Genomic DNA, 20272 nt, shown 5'->3' with positions numbered 1-20272 from the left:
GCGAACCTCTCATTTGAGCGTGCGTGGTTACGGAAGAAGACGTGGCGCCAGCTTTTTCTCGGCTATCAACAAACTACCGCTATCTAACGATTATTGAATGAGGACAAGTGATTTGCCAATCGCTACACTTCCGACAAAATGATATCTCTAACGGATTCACAGAGTAAGAGCTTTTAATTTTAAAATGACATGTTTAAAGCGTTGTTGTATCTTCTCTTTGTGAGCAATCCTTCAAGCTAGCCAGGATTGAATGAATGGGACCAGTTGGGCCCATCGCCCTATTTTATAAACGACCTATTATTAACTTATTTCACTGCTAGTCATATCATGGTAGATAGCTAGTTACTTACCTACTCCTGCTAATAAAGTAACGGATGTGCAGACAAGAGTATATGGATGGATGCTTTAGGTGTCAATGGAAACAATGTAGCTAGTTTGACTTTAATCTATTGACTTCTCTTTTGGCTCCACAGAAATCGGGATGGGGTTGACAGGCTTTGGCGTGTTCTTCCTCCTCTTCGGGATGATCCTGTTTTTTGACAAAGCTCTTCTTGCCATTGGAAATGTGAGCCTACTACATAATCATAATGTTGTGATGTATGCCATAGATGCCCCGCTACGTGTATCTCCTTTCTTTACAAGAATGATCCCAAATGTAACATACCCCTTTCCGGCCTTTTACATTTTACTAATTTAGCAGACGCCCTTATCCAGAGCGATTTACAGTAGTGAATGCACACATACTTTTTTTTTTTCTTCCATGCTGGTCCCCCGTGGGAATCGAACCCACCACAACCCTGGCGTTGCAATGCTCTACGGGACTGGCGTTTACACTATAAGGGGAACTAATCTAGGCACGCTAGCCTCGCCCTCATGTGGGTGCCAACAAGCATGCTAGATAATGCTAAATATCAACAGCCATTGTCAGCCAATCCAGTAGGGGTTGGAAGCTATGGTGAGCTTCGATTGGTCACTTGCGTCGCGATATCGCGGAGGATTTGAATTAAGTTCAGCTTTCCCATGTTAGGATCCCTCAATAGTTCTGACACAGAACAATGAGACAGATATAATAATATAATATAATAATAATATGCCATTTAGCAGACGCTTTTATCCAAAGCGACTTACAGTCATGCGTGCATACATTTTTGTGTATGGGTGGTCCCGGGGATCGAACCCACTACCTTGGCGTTACAAGCGCCGTGCTCTACCAGCTGAGCTACAGAGGACCACGATATTTCACTGGACATATAAATGTGAAGGATCCACTTGGCGTTTCCACTCACTACCAAAAATGATGTTTCAACGGTGGTGCCGCTTCCTTAAACGCAGACTTACTCTCTGGAAAAACCCTTTTAGCTAGAGTTGTGGACAGGGCCTAAAACGAACCTTTTTTATCTACCAGCCACTGTAGCAGGTAGATGATATATTTTACTAGGGCTGGGACGATACCAGTATCGCGATACTCGTTAGTATGAAGTGGCAAGGAAACAAAACACGAAGCAGATTTCACATCTTGTTGGAAACAAACATCATTATGTTGTCATCCCGAGTCACGTGTATTTATTTTCCAAGCTATAGTACACAATATTTTACATACAGAAAGAGATTGCTCTGCTTTGTGTTTTCATTTTTGCCATGGAAAGAATATTGCGATGGTATCGTCACAGCCCTATTAACACACACACACACAAAATGAAACGGATGAGCATGTATAGTAATGTTTGTAAAACAAGAAATCTATTACTAGTAAGAAGTAATGTGGTATATTTCTCAATGTAATTAAAATATTTTGTGACCTGAGTCTTTTAACCAAAATATCACAGATGAGAGAAATGTTCAGCTGCCCCTTTAAGGTTACTGTGGTAATGGGGCCACTCCAGTCATCACATGTGCAGTGCCTGTGAGAATCTGAGGGACAGGGCAAGTTCAAGCGTATCACTTTTGTCAAGTAATTGACCATCGTTGGTCACTGCCTTTCAAAGTGTGTTGCATTATGGTTATAAAAATTGTCGGGCTTGCGACTTCATGTCAACATCATCAACTTTACAAAAATCATGTGATGAAAGGTCATGCAGTTTTTGATGAAGTCGCTGCAGTTGCTTCTTACCAACTGCACCATGCAGCAGCTATCACCTGCATTGTGGGGGGCACTATTTGCCAACCAATCATTAGGGTGTTTTTATTTGACTCATGCAAGTGTGGCCAAATATATGACTGAAACAGGAACCAATTTTGCCATATTTTAAAGCTACAGGGGATACAAATGAAAGTGATATTTGAGACCTCTCTCTAACCAATGAATTGTTGTATACAGTTTGTGAGTGTGTGATATGGGGGTATAGAAAAGTTTATTTTGACATTTATACAGACAGACTTTGATAAACAATAGCAGCCATGTTGAAAACCACATTAGTGTCTGACTTTTGGCTGTTGCAGATGCACCTCCCCTGACTTCACTCCTCGACTTTCGTTTGCAGTGGGTTGCTTTCGCCTTACCACTCAAATGAGCCCACTCTTTTCATGCCACTTTGATACAAAGTGATTTTCATAGCGGGTTAGGAGAGCATTTTCCTTAACCTTAACCTCAGTCTCCTAACTTGCTATGTTAATTATCCTAACCTGCTACGTAAATTCTCCTAATCTGCTACGAAAGAGTCACTTCGGTATCAAAGTGGCGTGAAAAGAGCGTTTCCAGAGAATCTGACTAGTAGCCGAGGACTTTTCTTCTTCGCTAGCACTAGAAGCAAACTCAAGCGTTAAAAAACCTAGCATGTGAACAAAATAATGTAAATAGCCAATAAACACGAAGACAAAGTCTCACTTTAGTAGGCTTTTGAGTAAATTAGGCCAATTTTATGCCTGTGCACATTTCTTCTAAAAACAAATCTTTCAGCACTTCACTTAGTGCGCACGGCCCCCCAGCCAGGCAGTGTTGCTGTGCGAGGTGAGTTTTTTTGTGTGATTACCAGATATTAAAACAAAATGGCAGAAATACTTTGAAAACAGCTACTGCAGCATTTCTTTTGCAATAGTATAAGACACAACTCGCATGTGCTCATACTTGACTTTTGACTCTTCTTTTGAAATCCTCACACTATAGATCCCTGAGTGTGACCACCTGCCAACATGGCTGGGGAATTAGACATTCTACCCGCCAATGACAAAATCTGTTAATTGTAGGCCCTGGTTGTGGAGGCCTATGATGATTCTCTGTTGTATTGCACTGCCTCCTAATCTACAGTACTAGTACTAGCAGTGTCTCTGATCAGACCACTGTGTCTAGCTGGTGTTTTTGGTATGTGTCCTCCAGTAGATTACATAGCTAAATGAAGTCAAAAGACATACTGTACTGCACTAGCCTTGCAACCAAAATGCTTTCACTACTACGTTTCACTGTTGTAGAAGTGAAATGACGGTGAACTGTAGCTAAACCAATTTGGCTGCCGCCAGGCTAGCGATGCAGCATACTGTCATGGGATTCCTAAAATCCTCTGTTTATTTCTCACCCCTGTGTTTGTGTGTCAGATATTGTTTGTAGCAGGCCTATCCTTTGTCATCGGCTTGGAGCGTACCTTCAAATTCTTCTTCCAGAGACATAAATTTAAAGCCACCAGTTTCTTCCTGGGGGGCGTGCTCGTGGTTCTGATTGGCTGGCCTATCATTGGAGTGGTGCTGGAGATCTATGGCTTCTTCCTCTTATTCAGGTCAGTTGGCCTGAAATGACAGTTGGTTAAAATATTTGCCGACGTTTTTTCCCTCGATTCCCTGCTTCCTCTCTCCTCGCCTCCATTCTCAAAACCTCACAGAGAAGCAAGGAGAACATTGGAGAAGGAACTTCAGATCTTCTTCTCCAGTGCTCTCCTCGCTTCCCTCTAACATTTTGTGAAGTAGGTGAGGGGACAGGATTTGAAAAATCAAGGAAATTACTTTTGAGATTCACCCCAAATGTCAGTCTATTGCCGGTCCTCCTTAGTCTCTCACCTCTCTGTTCCACTCTCTTCTCTTTTCCAGGGGCTTCTTCCCAGTGGCAGTAGGCTTCATCAGGAGGTTGCCTGTCCTCGGGTCCATACTGAACCTCCCAGGGATTAGTGGAGTAAGTATCAAGTTTCAAGTTTATTTGCCATGTGTAACGTGGCAAAGTTCATAGACTTGCCAAAGTCAGCTGTTTCCGGCTCTTTGCGCCTTGCACCATTGCCCTTCGTCTCTAGAGGCCAGTTTTCCCAGACACAAATTAAGCCTAGACCTGGACAACAACAAAAACACTTTCAATTAAGATTCTTAATTGAGTTTGCTTTTTAGTCCAGGACTAGGCTTAATCTGTGTCCGGCAAACCGCTCTTAAATGATAGATTGTGGTTTACTGATAATAAACTTGTATCTCTTTTTCAGTTGGTGGACAAAGTCGGCGAGAGCAACAACATGGTATAACAGTGAACATCTTTGGATTGGAGGATATGAAATTGCTTTACTCTATTTATAATAGTTTATATTAGTGACTTTATTCTCTGCTGGTCAACTATTGGACAAGACTACCCCCATGTTAAAGGTCAAAGCTATGAATCAGAAACCTCTTTCTGTTCAAAGGAAAATAATGTTCCTTTGGGCAGGTTTATGAATACGACTGGCATCGTAAAGTTTGCTTTGACGGAAACGGTCTCATAACCTGGTTGCCATTGATGGACATTGTTACTAAGGGACTACTTTATTTCAATGCCCAATAGGTGAATTGGGCCCTTTTTTGTGTCACTGCCCGTTCCTGATCGACTGATTATGAAGATGATTGACATGTGACTGGACCAACCACTGTATTGGGCATTGTTATGGAGGAGGAGTCTGGAATCTGTTACAGCAGCCTTTCTTCTAGAATGTTGTTCTGGAATGTTGTCTGTACAGTCACAGAGAAGAGTGTTTTGGTTACCTTGATGATGAAGAGTTTCTGTTCAGGAGGATGTAGCGTTACAGAATGTTCAGATAGAAATGTATTGTGTAGAACAGATATGATTCTGTCAGATAGGGAATTATGTCAGCTCTATTTAATCAATTTCTATCTGCAATGTTCAGAAAGTTTTGCATCACTAAATACACACCTGCCTATGGATGGTCAAACTAAGCTGTTGAAGATGAATAGCCCTGTGCGCACAATGGGTCACAAATGGGTACATTCATTTAAGCTCGTCCAGGACACCGGGTGAGTTGAATTTACACATTTTAAACTATTCCTTCCTAAAGTGAAAATCTGGATGCTAAAACGAATGCATCCAGTGCTACAGATGTGTCTCTACAGCCCAGATACTGCTGGCTTCACAGCAGCTGGGCTTTACGAGTCACTTTCTACTTAATGTATTAAGAGGCTTGTCAGAGAGATGTTTTACTCAATGTGTCTTTTGTAAATACATACTTAAAATGGTGTGTTTTTAAAATAAATAAATAAAATGTTTGTCAGGCAAATTTGTTTTAACACATGAAATTCAGAAGACTAATGTAGATTAAAAGATCAGGCAATGCTGCTTTTAAAACTAGTGATGGACAGGTAACTGCCAAAATAAAGGAAACGCTTGAGTAAATTAGGAATACAAAGTATAGTGAAAGCAGGTGCTTCCACACAGGTGTGGTTGCTAAGTTAATTAAGCAATTAACATCCCATCATGCTTACGGTCATGTATAAAAAAAAAAAAACCCAGTTGCCCATTATTTTGGATACCATGACTTGAAGAAAATATCTGTGACTTTTGAAAGAGGGGTCTCAAAGGAGCATAGGGGGATTAAAGGGTGTGTATGTGTGTGTATGTGTCAGTCACCAAATCTCAACCCAATTGAACACTTATAGGAGATTCCGGAGCGGCGCCTGAGACCGTTTTCCCCACCATCAATAAAACACAAAATTATGGAATGTATTGTGGAAGAATGGTGTCGCATCTCTCCAATAGAGTTCCAGACACTTCAGTGCTAGCCTCCGGTTTTCAGGGGAAATGGGGGAGCAAGCCAGTGATGTGACTTCCGCTTTTGGACGTTAACAAGCCGACACTCCATCTTAACTCCTTCACATTTACTGGATTGGTTGAACATTGGTACACAAGAGAACCTCCCCGAAACGTTTTTTATTAAAAATTCTCGTCAAGACCAGAATGTGGGCGATTTAGTTTCAGGTGGTTTTTTTCGCCTGGCTACGTAAGGTTAAATCTATGCCAAGGAGCTGTTGAAGTATTGAAGCTGTTCTGGCGGCCCAATGCCCTATTATGACACGTGATGTTGGTGTTTCCTTTATTTTGGCAGTTACCTGTAGTTTGAAATAGGACATTCAAGGAAATGTCAAGATTTGCAAATTGAACGCAGACAACTTGTGAAAACATTACTCATCCACCTGCCTCAATGCCAATGTATAATAATAACAATGTATTCATTCTGAGAAAATATGAATAGGAAGTAATTATGGAGAAGAAGCAGGAAAAACTCAAAACATTGATCAACCGCCCTTGGGTCCACGCATTCTCAAACGGAAACGTGTCTCCCTCGTCAAACTAACGATGTCTTCGGGGTCAAATAACAGGCATTCACACCTCGAGCGTGTGGGAAGTGTCACATTTTGTGGTCTCATGCACCAGAGCCTAGAGTGGTTAGAATACACCCGTGATCATTAGGAAGAGCACACGGTGTAATCCAGTGAACACAGGTTATACATGCTGTGAAAGAGAGCGACCCGGCGCTACGTATTTGCTGACATAGTTGACACACACAGGGAACTTCATTTATACACATTGACGAAGATGTAAATGGGAAGTTAGTGGTTCTGTAGAAGGAAATTAAAGGCAATGAATATACTGTACATATATCACGAGCAGTAACCAAAATAAGACTGTATAAATAGCATATAATCCCTGAACGTTTACAGGGTACAAGCTATATAGAGGCAACATACATAATGCAACAACCAACGATTAAGAACAATATATACATGTCACACAACTCACTTTGGGCATGCACACCATCATTTGCATAAAGGAAGGGACCAGGATATCTGGTCACAATGCAGACACAGTGGACTGATAACAGACACATTTTAATACGATGCGTAGACATATTTCTGGAAATGTGGCCACAATCAGAATGTAGACAAGATCAGGACAAAGGACCCATGTTAGCACCAGGTATAAACGGAGCTAGAGAGAGTTTGCAAGGCAGGTTTATGGTACCCCCTAAATAAGGCTCTGGTTGTGGGGAATGTGGAGTGGAGTGGGCAGCTCAGGGTTGTGAGGCTGATAAGTCACCAACTGTCAGGGAATTCGTAACATGCTCTATGTTTTCTATGTAATGAAAATCCTGTGTTCAGAGAGGTCGAAATATCACATCTTAGTGTCTTTCCATAACGGCATTGATGTGATAGTGTCCAAGATGCATGGAAGAGTTGGTCCGAAAAAAAGAACTATTATTTGCAAACTTTTAACTCTGAATCAGATATTTCGATCCCGTGGATTAACTTTCTATCTCAAGAGTGATGACAGTTTGAACAGCACCTCGCAGTTAGCCCACGGTGGCTTACGTATTTACGCACGAGGTGCGAAGGAATATGTCCCCATATAGTACCCAGTTCATGACTAATGGGGACCAGGGACAGTTAATAAGAAGCCAACGACTTGTTGTAGATGCAAATACCATATTCTAATAGAGAGCAACTGAAGAAAGACATCTTATAGAAATGAAAGTAAGTAAAATATTTGGCTAAATATAGCGATAATGATGTGCTTTGATATACTGTATCGGATAACTCTTCTAGGCTTAACAATACATTATTGAATGTTATTTTCATTAATAACTGGTGGTTGAAAGAGTAACAATGGTATGATTATTCAATTATCGTTTTGTGGGGACATGTACTCTTTTACGTACATATTGGTTTGTCAGGGTGCTGATAAATATATAAAAAGACGTTTCGGGGAGGTTCTCTTGTGTAACAATGTTCAACCAATCCAGTTTACAGTAGCCTACAAAAACGTTTCCTCATAAAATACTTCATGATATAAAGACAACGACATTTTCTTGTTACAGAGTTTTCAGACCTCAACGACTCTCACACTCGCGCTACTCTTGGTGACAATGGTGTCTCATTCTTGGAGCGCGCCACAGGTAACCACATTTTACGCACAGGCTACAGACCGCTCAGTACTAGAATTTTGGTTGATTGAAAGAGCATTGAATATAAGTTACAATAACACATGTATTGTCTGTACTTGGTTTCAGCGGAGAAACTGGATTCCTCAGGCGATGCTGTACTTAAAAGGCGCGCGTAAGAAAGATCTTTCCCTTTTCATGCATAAAGTGATTGTGTAATGTCTACGGTTGCCCTTATCGTTAGGCAATACAATTATGTATGCATTTGTTTCATATGTGAATGTTTTTAATTAGTATGTAGTGAACTTGTGGTTAGAGTGTCCGCCCTGAGTTTGGAAGGTTGGGAGTTCGATCCCTTTGCCGAGTCATACCAAAGACTGTAAAAATGGGACCCAATGCCTCTCTGCTTGGCACTCAGCATTAATGAGAAAGATTGGGGGTTAGGCTCTGCGATAGACTAGCGTCCTGTTCAGGGTGTGTACTTGTACGTCAAGTTGCATCGTGCTACAGAAACAGGAGATATGAGCCGTTCCGGCTCGTTCGTGCAAGGCTACTTACATGTAATTACATTATTGTTGCCAAAGTTATAGAAATGAAAGGGATTTGGATAACTGTATGTGTAAGGAGTGGCCCACCAGTTGAATGAAAAGTTTAGCAAAATATTTAATAAGACAGTCCAAATTTGTTACAGAGCGAGGACACTATCGTTTCATATCAGAGGGAAGAAAAGAAGGGGACTCTTTACATTTAGGTGAGCAATGAGCATGGTTCTCTCTCGGTTGTAGCTTCCTTTATGTGTGTTGTGTCTCTTCAGTGACCCGCAGTGAAAACACAGATTGGTGTCTGGTTGCATCAGCTCTTCTCAGTCATACATTTGTTTTCTTTCCAGCCAGGGAAAACTCAGATGATACATATTTTCAAGACCAACCAATGTGGAAAACCAACTATGTTGAACGATGAGCATCTTTATATGTTCTGTATGTTCTGTTGATGCATCTAATACCAATTTGTTATTTTTGAGCTCATTGAATAAAATTATATTATTCCATAACTTGCAGCAAACGTCATTTATTAAGAAATTATGTAATAATATAATATATAAATATTTGATATGATGTCCAATTGTATTGCCACTGGACTCATTTTAAAGGGGTTTCCCCTCAATCAACTCAGAGGTGATTAGAAAAAAACATCTACGCCTGTCCCCAGGCTACATAAAGTAACTCTGACACCGGACAGTCACGCCACCATAATTAACAGCAGTAACACCACTCTGAACACCATTCAGACCCACGTCACCATGGTTACACGATGGCCATGTTTACATTCTCCTCACAGAGGTTGCCCCATCACACTGATGTGGGATGACATGACAGACACGTTTCTACTGGTCAGACTGAGGGCACGCGCCATAATGTGTGTTGTTAGGACAGTACTGTGACACTCCAGGACATCCTGCAATGTTTGACACCCTAGAGCTCAATCTGAGCATGAATGGGGGAAAAAAACTAAAGTTGCTGTAAATAGTATATTATGTGTTTGTACATGCATGCATTAAATTATCATGAAAATACAGATACATTATGCGACAAACAATGATGCTTCTAAATCTGAACCAAATAAATGATTGTTGATTAATAATGGTTTCAATCATTTTAAAACAAAGAATTGAGAGAAGACTTCATTCATTCCAACACCAATAAATAATATTTTTTTATTATTATTTTACACATCAAACATGATTAACAACCCTTAAATAATCCTTCACTTTGACTAGGGAAAAATAACTGAAGCATTTGTTGATCCCACATCTGAATGATACATGGTTTTTTATACAGCCTAGCACTTTTCGTGGTTTTTATATAGCGCTTTTCATGGAAACAAAGACGCTTGAATCTGCCCCTTTTCCAGTTAAGCAGCCATGTGCAAAGTAACCCTGACACCTAATGCTCTGGACCATGAGAACAAACACCCAGATGCCAGGAAAGCTAAGAAGATTACAAGTGTGTAAGATAACAGCAGTGACATTGTGAAAGTGTATTTTTGGAAGCTGTGTCATTTTTTAACCATTTGTCTCAATTCAAACTTGAGTTGGTTTCGGGTGTGGTTTGATGTGGGTGTGTTGTGTGTGTTTGCAGGTGGAAAGAGTTAGCCAAATTATTTAGCCAATTAGCTTCAACCAGCTGGTGTGCAACTGTGGCAAAGTTGGTTTTACTTTGGATAGCCTATATCTGGGGATAGTTAGGGACTGTCAACAAATGACAATGTAAATGAGACAATATTTTCACGTTCATCACCTTTTAGTTTTCTCATTAAATGCTTTCAATATTTATATATGAATTTCGACAATTTATAGTTGGTTTGAGGTTTTTAAGTCATTGACATTTTTAGCGATTGGAATCTTAACATTTTGTCCCATGTACATTGTGTAATTTACTGATGGTCCCTAACTAGCCCAATATCGATACCCAAAGTAAACCCAAATTTACCACTGGCATTAAGATTGGGTCATGTGCAGCTGCACTCCGAATTGATGATTAATTGTGTACTGCCAGCTGTGGGCAGGATTGAAACAAACCCAACTTTCATTTACGTTGTGATGCAGTCACGACCACAAGTCTCACAAAACTCAATTTTGGACAAGACTGACTTTATGACCAAAATTATCCTATTTACTCTTTGTCGTCAATTCTGACTCATATCGATGCCACATAGGCTGTTTTCTAAATTATACGTTTTTCTAAGGGGCAGTTGCTCTTTCAGAGCGAGGCTAGCAATGCAAAAGTTGTGGGTTCAATTCCCGCATGGATCAAATACACATATTAGAACTATATGCAATCACTGTACTGTAAGTCACTTTGGATAAAAGCGTCTGTCTGCTAAGTGGCATATGTTGTGTAATAGGTGATAAGGAGAGTTGGGGCTACGTCCCAATTATCTCTTCTTGCTCCCAAAGTGTGCACTTGATTTTAGATTTGTGGGAAGTAGCGAACTAATGCACACTAGAGGAGAAAGGAGATATTATTGGGACACACCCCGGTTGGTTGAGTGGAGTGTGGCGCCCCTTGGTGTTCTGTTAGTTGCTACACATCAGTCAGGTCCTTCTGGATGTCCCACAGTGTGTCAGCGCTCTGTTTTAATTGGCCGATCTCGTCGTCCGTCAGGGTCATGTTGACCACGCTGGCCACGCCCCCAGCGTTCAGCACGCACGGCAGGCTCAGGTAAACCTCGTCATCGATCCCGTACATGCCCTGTCGAGCAACAGCATCATCTCCTTTAGTTTTGTGCATAGCTGTGTATATGTCTACATGCCTGTTTGTTTATCGGTTACATATCTGTTGGGTAAGCATTTACGACAGACTGTGTGTTGTCAGGGAATAACCGCACACCTCCAGTGGTGTGAGAAGGCACAAGGCCAAGTGTGTGTGCATACGTGTGAGTGCGTGTGCGTGCATACGTGTATCGAGTGTGTGTCTCTCACCTTCACCATTGTGGAGACAGGGTGGATCCTGTTCATGTTCCTGATGAGGCTCTCAGTGAGGTCAGCTACACTAAGGCCGATGGCCCAGTTAGTGTAGCCCTTCAGCTTGATCACTTCATAGGCACTGGAACACACAGTTATCATTTTTAATTTTAGTAGCCGTTTGAGAAGCGGGCCAGTAACCAGAGGGTTGCCAGTTCGAATCCCAGGGCTGACCGGGAAAAATACTGTGGAAGTGAGCAGACTGCCGTTGTGCCCTTGAGCTCAATATATCCAGGACTCTATTACAGTGAGAGAGCCAAACTACAGGTATTAGAATGACTCAAATACACTCTTAGAAAAAAGGGTTCCAAAAGTGTTCTTCGGCTGTCACCATAGGATAACTTATTATTTGACCCTGCTGGTCATCTATGAATGTTTGAACATCTTGAAGAACAATCTGCCTTAATGGCCATGTACCCTTATAATCTCCACCCGGCACTGCCAGAAGAGGACTGGCCACCCCTCAGATCCTGGTTCCTCTCTAAGTTTCTTCCTAGGTTCCTGCTTTTCTAGGGAGTTTTTCCTAGCCACCATGCTTCTACATCTGCATTGCTTGCTGTCTGGGGTTTTAGGCTGGGTTTCTGTATAAGCACTTTGTGACATCTGCTGATGTGAAAAGGGCTTTATAAATACATTTGATTTGTCCTATGGGGACAGCCGAAGAACCCTTTTAGGTTCTAGATAACACCTTTTTTTCTAAGAGTGTATACAACAAACGTAATAGCGTTAATAGTTACCTGTCAACCACCTGTTTGTGCGTCTCCTTCCAGTTCTCCTGGTCAGCATCAGTACCGATGTCAGGGTTCAGTGTCTGCAGGTTGACACCTGCTACGTTAGCGCCGCTCCACACAGGGACTGGAACACACACACACACACTTAACCTCATTACCTGTTATCTCCTTAAAGGCCCAGTACAGTCAAAAAACTTGATTTTCCTGTGTTTTATATGTATTTCAACACTGAGGTTGTAATAATACTGTGAAATTGTAAAAATGATGATAATGCCCTTTTAGTGTAAGAGATGTTTGAAAAGACCGCCTGAAATGTCTGCCTGTTTTGGTGGGAGGGAGTTTTGGCCTGCCTAGTGACATCAGGCGGTAAATTAGTTAATAGACCAATAAGAAAGAGAGTTCCAAACCTCTGCCCATAACAGCTAGTTTTCCCCTCCCCACTCAGACCACTCCCAGACAGTCCTAGCAAAATTATTGCCTTAAAATGGGTCTTTGCTAAGAAGCTATTTTTGTTTATTTTTGACCATTTTAATTGAAAACAATTACAGTAAGGTACTTAATTGTTACCCAGAAATGATTTGATATTGGGATAAAAACAGCTGCATTTGACCTGTAGGGCCCCAGACAGCCAAGATGAACAGATCTCTGTCCCTCACCTTTATCACAGTGACCCTCAAGAATGGGGTCACTGCTACTTATAGTCTATGAATTCAATAGCACATTTGAATGGAAAACACATGTTTTCAGACTTCCTGAGTGTGTATTCTTTAATTAGTCCTAATTATTAACCATAAACACATACTGTATATACGTACGTACGTACATACATACGCACACACACACTCACCACTGGTGTCTCCATGTTCTCCCAGGATCCATCCGTTGAAGCTGGTAGCATGGATGCCCAGTTTGTCAGCCATCAGGTAACGGAAACGGGCAGAGTCCAGGTTGGTGCCACTGCCGATGACACGGTGCTTGGGCAGGCCGCTCAACTTCCAGGTCACGTAGGTCAGCACATCAACTACAGCCAGGGAGAGATTTCTGGGGTTAGACTTCCATAACAAGTCATTGGATGAACACTTCTGTATCTGGTGTGTGAGTTTGTATCTGTGTTAGTGTGTGTCTATGTGAGTGTAGCTGGGATGTGTGTGTGGGTACTATATGTTGGTGTGAGTGTATGCAGAGCCATATATTTATATCTAAATAAATGGCTCTGAGCCTATGGTGTCTGTGTGTGAGAGTGTACTTGCTGTGTGTTGATTTAAGTGTGTATGTACCAGTGGAGGCTGGTGGGAGGAGCTATAGGAGGACGGGCTCATTGTAATGGCTGGAATGGAATTAATGGAATGGAGTCAAACATGGTTTCTATACGTTTGATACCGTTCCATTAATTCCATTCCAGCCATTACAATGAGCCCATCCTCCTATAGCTCCTCCCACCAGCTTCCACTGGTATGTACAGTATGAATGTGTGAGTGTACCTGGGTTGGAGACCACGATGATGATGCACTTGGGGGAGTATTTAATGATCTGAGGGATGATGTGTTTGAAGATGTTGACGTTCCTCTGAACCAGGTTCAACCTGCTCTCTCCCTCCTGCTGACGAACGCCCGCTGTTACCACGACGATACGAGAATTCGCCGTCACAGAGTAGTCTGGCCGTGGGAGAATATCAATCAGTGAGAGTACTGTATATAATTTGTGTTTAGTATTTTTTCAATAACTTGTCATATCATTAATAGAATAATGCATTCATACATTTCCCTTTCACCCTTTTCCATCTCCATTTCACACCCTTCCCCCCTCAGTGAGAGTACCTAATATAACACACAGACATTTGACACGCAGATGGTGTCCATCTTGGTTCTCTGGTTACCTGGTGCCTAATTGCTACACACTCACCTTTGCTGGCGACTATCTTGGGTGTTTTGAGGAAGAGGCTGCCATGCTGCAGATCCATCATCTCTCCCTTCAACTTATCCTCCATCACGTCCACCAAGGCCAGCTCATCAGCCAGCTCCTGAAGAGAGAGAGCGAGAGACGGGGACGGGGTGCTGGGGTTAAGATGTGACGAATGTACAATGACTGTGCAGTTGTACCGCAATACAACAGGTAAGCAATCAGTCTAAGAAATTATATTGTCAATTACACATACAGTGGCTTGCGAAAGTATTCACCCCCCCTTGGCATTTTTCCTATTTTGTTGCCTTACTACCTGGAATTAAAATGGATTTTTGGGGGGTTTGTATAATTTGATTTACACAACATGCCTACCACTTTCAAGATGCAAAATATTTTTTTTTGTGAAACAAACAAGAATTAAGACAAACTAACAGAGAACTTGAGTGTGCATAACTATTCACCCCCCCCCAAAGTCAATACTTTGTAGAGCTACCTTTTGCAGCAATTACAGCTGCAAGTCTCTTGAGGTATGTCTCTATAAGCTTGGCACATCTAGCCACTGGGATTTTTGCCCATTCTTCTAGGCAAAACTGCTCCAGCTCCTTCAAGTTGGATGGGTTCCGCTGGTGTACAGCCATCTTTAAGTCACACCACAGATTCTCAATTGGATTGAGGTCTGGGCTTTGACTAGGCCATTCCAAGACATTTAAATGCTTCCCCTTAACCACTCGAGTGTTGCTTTAGCAGTATGCTTAGGGTCATTGTCCTGCTGGAAGGTGAACCTCCGTCCCAGTCTCAAATCTCTGGAAGACTGAAACAGGTTTCCCTCAAGAATTTCCCTGTATTTAGCGCCATCCATCATTCCTTCAATTCTGACCAGTTTCCCAGTCCCTGCCGATGAAAAACATCCCCACAGCATGATGCTGCCACCACCATGCTTCACTGTGGGGATGGTGTTCTCGGGGTGATTGCAGACTCTGGGGCCTTTCAAAACAGGTGTATATATACTGAGATCATGTGACAGATCATGTAACACTTAGATTGCACACAGGTGGACTTTATTTAACTAATTCTGTGACTTTTGAAGGTAATTGGTTGCACCAGATCTTATTTAGGGGCTTCATAGCAAAGGGGGTGAATACATATGCACGTTATTTATTATTTTGAATTTCTTGAAACAAGTTATTTTTTTCATTCCACTTCACCAATTTGGACTATTTTGTATATGTCCATTACATGAAATGCAAATAAAAATCCATTTAAATTACAGGTTGTAATGCAACAAAATAGGAAAAACGTCAAGGGGGATGAATACATTTTCAAGGCACTGTATTCTGCATGTGCATGTCTAAAAACCTATGTTTTATAGTATAGCAATAATAAAGTATTGAACATTATAATAGCACTGTATTAAAGAGGGAATGGATGTAATACTGAGAGAAGATCAGCAGGCAGAGCGTAAGCTTGCCCTGAGACATGACAGTAGACTCCTATGGAATCTAAGGAGTCTACAGCCATGTCTCAGGGCAAAGAGTAATCCAGTGTCAGTGCAGTAGACTAAACACTATAATACTGTACGGGGTAAGGTTGGGGTAGTAATCTGACAGGAGTATAAACACAGCAGGTCTTGTCTTACCCTGAGCAGGATACTGACAGCACAGGCCATGCCCACCTGGCCGACCCCCACCACTGTCACCTTGTTCCTGGGGGGCTCAGGGGTCCCACTGAACAGAGGAGTGATGAGCTTCTGAAGGATAGAGGCCATGTTCAATGCTATGAAGAGAGAAAGGGGGGAGAGAGAGCAAGAGAGGGCAAGAGAAACAGAGAGGGGGAGAGAAACAAAGGAGGTATTTCACATGTCCAAAGACATACAACAATGGTCCTCTGTTCCCTTTCCTTTTCCTCTGTAGCTCAGTTGGTAGATCATGACTCTTGCAACGCCAGGATAGTGGGTTCGATTCCTGGGACCAACCATGCGTAAAAAAAAAATGTATGTGTGCAAGCATGAATGTAAGTCGCTTTGGATAAATGACATATATTATAAACACTATCAACCAAGCTGGCAAAACTCGTTGGTCGACCCAGGTAGGGTGAATTTAGGTTTCACAAAATAAGTAATGCATTCATAAAAAACAGCCTGCGTGGCTTTAAAACGGCAGGCTGGCAGCACTGCACGGAGATTACAGATTAAGGTTTTAGACATTTGATTCTACAGCTCGTAGTCCTGTGTGACTTTCACCTGTTACCACCTACACCTGTTTCTTACACACACATCAACATCTGAGCCCCAACCCTTATAACCGAGCAGAGCCGATACTAGGAGGACACCCTGAACTTCCCCAGATATAAGAAAACAACAAATACTTGCTTTTTTTGACGATGCTCCGAGCTGCGAGGTATAAATACCACCATGTAACCAACATGTCAGACTAGACGAGAGCTACGGTGCGTTCCCCCTGCATCCACAACACCTCACACAATGGCTGTATCCTGTATCCAAATCAGGGCAGGGCAGGAGGGAGGAATCCGATAGGTGAGCTGCAGCACTACAGTCAGTGCATGTGACGCAGGTTTAAAACGAGGGTGCACTACAAAAAGTGCCACAGTGACAGCACAGAGCTCTAGTCTGCTGCTGCTCTTCCTCCTGTGCTCCAACGGCCGGATGAACGATCTACTAATCGGATGCCAAACTTGACTCCAGACTGTTAAAGGAGTTATCCTGTAATCCTGTATGGCACAGGCTCCATCTGGTGCACTTGTCCTGCTCCCCGGATGACTATCTAGACTGTGTATCCAGTATATGGGCAGTGCTAAACAAACTGGGATATATGCATAGCTCATAAGGGATTATAAATGTGTTTATAATCTGTTATAAAGAGGGTATTCCTAGGCAGTATTACCAACATATTTCTTTCTCTGGATGATAGCTGCAGCAATGTGGCCAATGAGTTATGAGTAATTTATCTTGGAAGTCATGCAAAGACATTATGGGTCAATGGTTGAAATACAGTTTTATTCCCCAAATGCCCATAATGGTGAAGTCAAGGTGGAAAGAATAAAGTACAGGGTAGTGCCGCAAAATTGTCAATCTGAATGTTGAATGACATGACATCGTGCTCCAGTCACGGCATGCATAAATACATTGAGCGGATAATGCGCTTGATCCTTATCTGTTTTGGCAAGGTCATCCATGTAGGCCATGAACAATGCATTGTTTTCATTATAATATTTTGGATTATTAGAAAAACAAATATAATAATTGTCTGTGTAAAGATGATACTAGGCAGGCCAATACAATTGTCAGATGAATGAAATGGGACGACCACCGTTATAATTTGCGCAACAGCGCAAACCATAATCTCTTGGGCATGGCACCGCGCCAACGCATTCAACTTCAAAACAGTCCCACTTTAGCAAGACAGTCAGACAGTTATTCCATCATCGCTCAGTCTGCTAAATAGACAATATGGCCGAGGGTAGACATCTGAGATAATTTAAGGGGTTAAGTTGGAAGAGACGCATAACTTTAAGAAAAACGTAATGAGGACGAGGCGCGAATAGGAGTAGATATTTTAATCATAAACTTCCTTGTTTTAGTGTATAAATCAACCTTAAGAGTCTTTTATTTACTTAGGCCTAATACAAATATTTCAACATCTCAGCCGATTTAATCTGAGCCTATAATAAATAGGCCGTAGCCTATTAATAATCACTACGATTGCATAAAGCACACAATACACTAATCCTCCATAACATGACATTCAAAAATAATTTGAAGGAAAACATCTTCAGTACACACATCCCTTTTCCCTGATAAAAATTGCCCTGTCTCAGAGGAGAGAATGTACCGTGGGCGATTCTGGTTACTCATGTCAGTGCGTGACCGCCTCGTCCCAGGCTGGATTTAAAGAGGACGTTGTCGCCAAAGTGAGATGGATGCGACAATTAAGCAGTGGTGTAAAGTACTTAAGTAAAAATACTTTAAAGTACTACTTAAGTAGTTTTTTGGGGTATCTGTACTTTACTATTTATATTTGACAACCTTTACTTCACTCCATTCCTAAAGAAAATGATGTACCTTTTACTCCATACATTTGACCTGACAACCAAAAGTCCTTGTTACATTTTGAATGGCTATCAGGTCAGGAAAATGGTCAAATTCATGCACTTATCAAGAGAACATCCCTGGTCATCCCTACTGCCTCTGGTCTGGCGGACTCACTAAACAGAAATGCTTCGTTTGTAAATTATGTCTGAGTGTTGGAGTGTGCCCCTGGCTATCCGTAAATAAATAAATAAACAAGAAAAAATTGTGCTGTCTGGTTTGCTTAACATAGGGAATTTTAAATGATTTATACTTACTTTCAATACTTAAGTATATTTTAGCAATTACATTTACTTTTGATACTTAAGTATATTTAAAACCAAATACTTTGAGTTTTACTCAAGTAGTATTTTACTGGGTGAATTTAACTTTTACTTGAGTCATTTTCTATTAAGGTAAATTACTTTTACTCAAGTATGACAATTGGGTACTTTTTCCACCACTGCAATTAAGTAGCCTTAAGTTGCACCTCACATAGTCGCTCAGTTGGTAGGGCATTGCAATGCCAGGGTTGTGGGTTCGTTTCCCACGGGGGGCCAGTATGAAAATATAAGCACTCACTAACTGTAAGTCGCTCTGGATAAGAGCGTCTGCTAAATGACTAAAATGTAAAATGTAAATATCATGGTCAATGGCCCTTTGTACTGTGTTCTTCAAAATATATATGTTCCTCTTGCTTTTTACCAGTCATTCTGTATTAGCTTTTTTCTTGGCAATCAATGACATCACGTGGCCTAAATCAGGATACCACGATTAATCAACGAATAGCCTAAATATCCAGGGTCAATAGGCTGATTGAAATTGCAGAAGTACATCATATAGGCTCAGGTAGCCTATGTACAGCTGGGTATTGCACACCATCATCATAGGGTTAATAGTGCATGCTTCACACACTTGACCCCTCAAATCAGACACTGGTTATTGGTATTGGACCCTCTCACCACTGCCCTTTCACTTGTCCCAAAATCCAAATTAAAGTATATTTACAGTAAGTCTTACCCTTGGCTTGTCGTCTTCTGTCTCCTAGTCCTCTCTCCTTGCCTGCCTGCTGCCTCCTGAGTGCAGGTAATCAACTCTAAGCCCTAAACCTCCATCCCCCACAGGAAGTGTACTGCCTCTGTAATGGGTGACCTGACATGTCAGCTGTTTGTGTACTTCACCATGGGACGCTCTTTCAAATACAAAAACGCTGTTCTCACCTCCTGTTATCGGTACTGAAGCCACCCTAATGATGAACTTCCACCATATTGTTTTCACCTGTCAAGTCTTTTACCATCAGTGCAGAGGGGAAGGAGTCAATCGACAACAGTGGTAGGCCTGATCACCGACAATGAATGATGAGACAGCCTATAGGGAGGTCAGAGACCTGGCCATGTGGTGCCAGGATAACAACCTCTCCCTCAACGTGCTCAAGACAAAGGAGATGATTGTGGACTACAGGAAAAAAGAGGACTGAGCACGCCCCCATTCTCATCGACGGGGCTGTAGTGGAACAGGTTGAGAGCTTCTTGTTCCTTGGTGTCCACATCACCAACAAACTATCATGGTCCAAACACACCAAGACAGTCGTGAAGAGGGCACGACAAAGCCTATTCCCCCTCAGGAGACTGAAAAGATTTGGCATGGGTCCTCAGATCCTCAAGAAGTTCTACAGCTGCTCCATCGAGAGCATCCTGACTGGTTGCATCACCGCCTGGTATGGCAACTGCTCGGACTCCGACCGCAAGGCACTACAGAGGGTAGTGCGTACGGCCCAGTACATCACTGAGGCCAAGCTTCCTGCCATCCAGGACCTCTATACCAGGCGGTGTCAGAGGAAGGCCCTCAAAATTATCAAAGACTCCAGCCACCCTAGTCATAGACCGTTCTCTCTGCTACTGCACGGCAAGCGGTACCAGAGCGC

General features: G+C 42.0%; 2 protein-coding genes across 6 annotated transcripts; one reads left to right on the top strand and one right to left on the bottom strand.

The window, feature by feature from the left end:
* Positions 1–15: 15 nt before the first annotated feature.
* On the top strand, positions 16–10259 carry LOC121577072 (vesicle transport protein GOT1B). 3 transcript variants are annotated; one of them, XM_045223581.1, is made up of 9 exons: positions 16–163; positions 474–565; positions 3529–3707; positions 4015–4096; positions 4392–7701; positions 8046–8123; positions 8238–8283; positions 8800–8859; positions 8923–10259. In XM_045223581.1, the coding sequence occupies exons 1-5, from the start codon at positions 139–141 to the stop codon at positions 4428–4430; spliced, it is 417 nt and encodes a 138-aa protein (XP_045079516.1). In that variant the 5' UTR covers positions 16–138; the 3' UTR covers positions 4431–7701; positions 8046–8123; positions 8238–8283; positions 8800–8859; positions 8923–10259. The 3 variants fall into 3 exon arrangements, with proteins under 3 accessions (XP_045079516.1, XP_041746757.1, XP_045079515.1); XM_041890823.2 differs by having other exon boundaries at positions 4392–8123; positions 8998–10259; XM_045223580.1 differs by having other exon boundaries at positions 4392–8123.
* A 500-nt stretch (positions 10260–10759) lies between these two features.
* Positions 10760–19429, bottom strand: LOC121577069 (L-lactate dehydrogenase B-A chain). 3 transcript variants are annotated; one of them, XM_041890819.2, is made up of 8 exons: positions 19369–19429; positions 15901–16037; positions 14265–14382; positions 13844–14017; positions 13210–13383; positions 12369–12486; positions 11590–11713; positions 10760–11359 (listed from the first exon to the last, which is right to left on the bottom strand). In XM_041890819.2, the coding sequence occupies exons 2-8, from the start codon at positions 16027–16029 to the stop codon at positions 11192–11194; spliced, it is 1005 nt and encodes a 334-aa protein (XP_041746753.1). In that variant the 5' UTR covers positions 16030–16037; positions 19369–19429; the 3' UTR covers positions 10760–11191. The 3 variants fall into 3 exon arrangements, with proteins under 3 accessions (XP_041746753.1, XP_041746754.1, XP_041746752.1); XM_041890820.2 differs by lacking the exon at positions 19369–19429 and adding an exon at positions 16629–16951; XM_041890818.2 differs by lacking the exon at positions 19369–19429 and adding an exon at positions 16633–16950.
* Between the last annotated feature and the right edge of the window lie 843 nt (positions 19430–20272).

This window comes from Coregonus clupeaformis, chromosome 11, assembly GCF_020615455.1.
Source record: "Coregonus clupeaformis isolate EN_2021a chromosome 11, ASM2061545v1, whole genome shotgun sequence".
Lineage (NCBI taxonomy): Eukaryota > Metazoa > Chordata > Actinopteri > Salmoniformes > Salmonidae > Coregonus > Coregonus clupeaformis.
Note: the sequence above shows the minus strand (reverse complement) of the source record. Positions and strands in the feature narration are given on the sequence as shown.

Excerpts from the sequence above, each read along its gene's own strand:
- LOC121577069 (XM_041890818.2), bottom strand. The coding sequence starts at position 16,687 with ATGTTGGTTACATGGTGGTATTTATACCTCGCAGCTCGGAGCATCGTC. Across the intron at positions 14,018-14,264 it reads CAAGATAGTCGCCAGCAAAG|ACTACTCTGTGACGGCGAAT; the intron begins GTGAGTGTGTAG and ends TCCCACGGCCAG. Across the intron at positions 11,714-12,368 it reads CACAAACAGGTGGTTGACAG|TGCCTATGAAGTGATCAAGC; the intron begins GTAACTATTAAC and ends TGTGTGTTCCAG.
- LOC121577072 (XM_045223581.1), top strand. The coding sequence starts at position 139 with ATGATATCTCTAACGGATTCACAGA. Across the intron at positions 3,708-4,014 it reads GGCTTCTTCCTCTTATTCAG|GGGCTTCTTCCCAGTGGCAG; the intron begins GTCAGTTGGCCT and ends TCTCTTTTCCAG. Across the intron at positions 4,097-4,391 it reads ACCTCCCAGGGATTAGTGGA|TTGGTGGACAAAGTCGGCGA; the intron begins GTAAGTATCAAG and ends TCTCTTTTTCAG.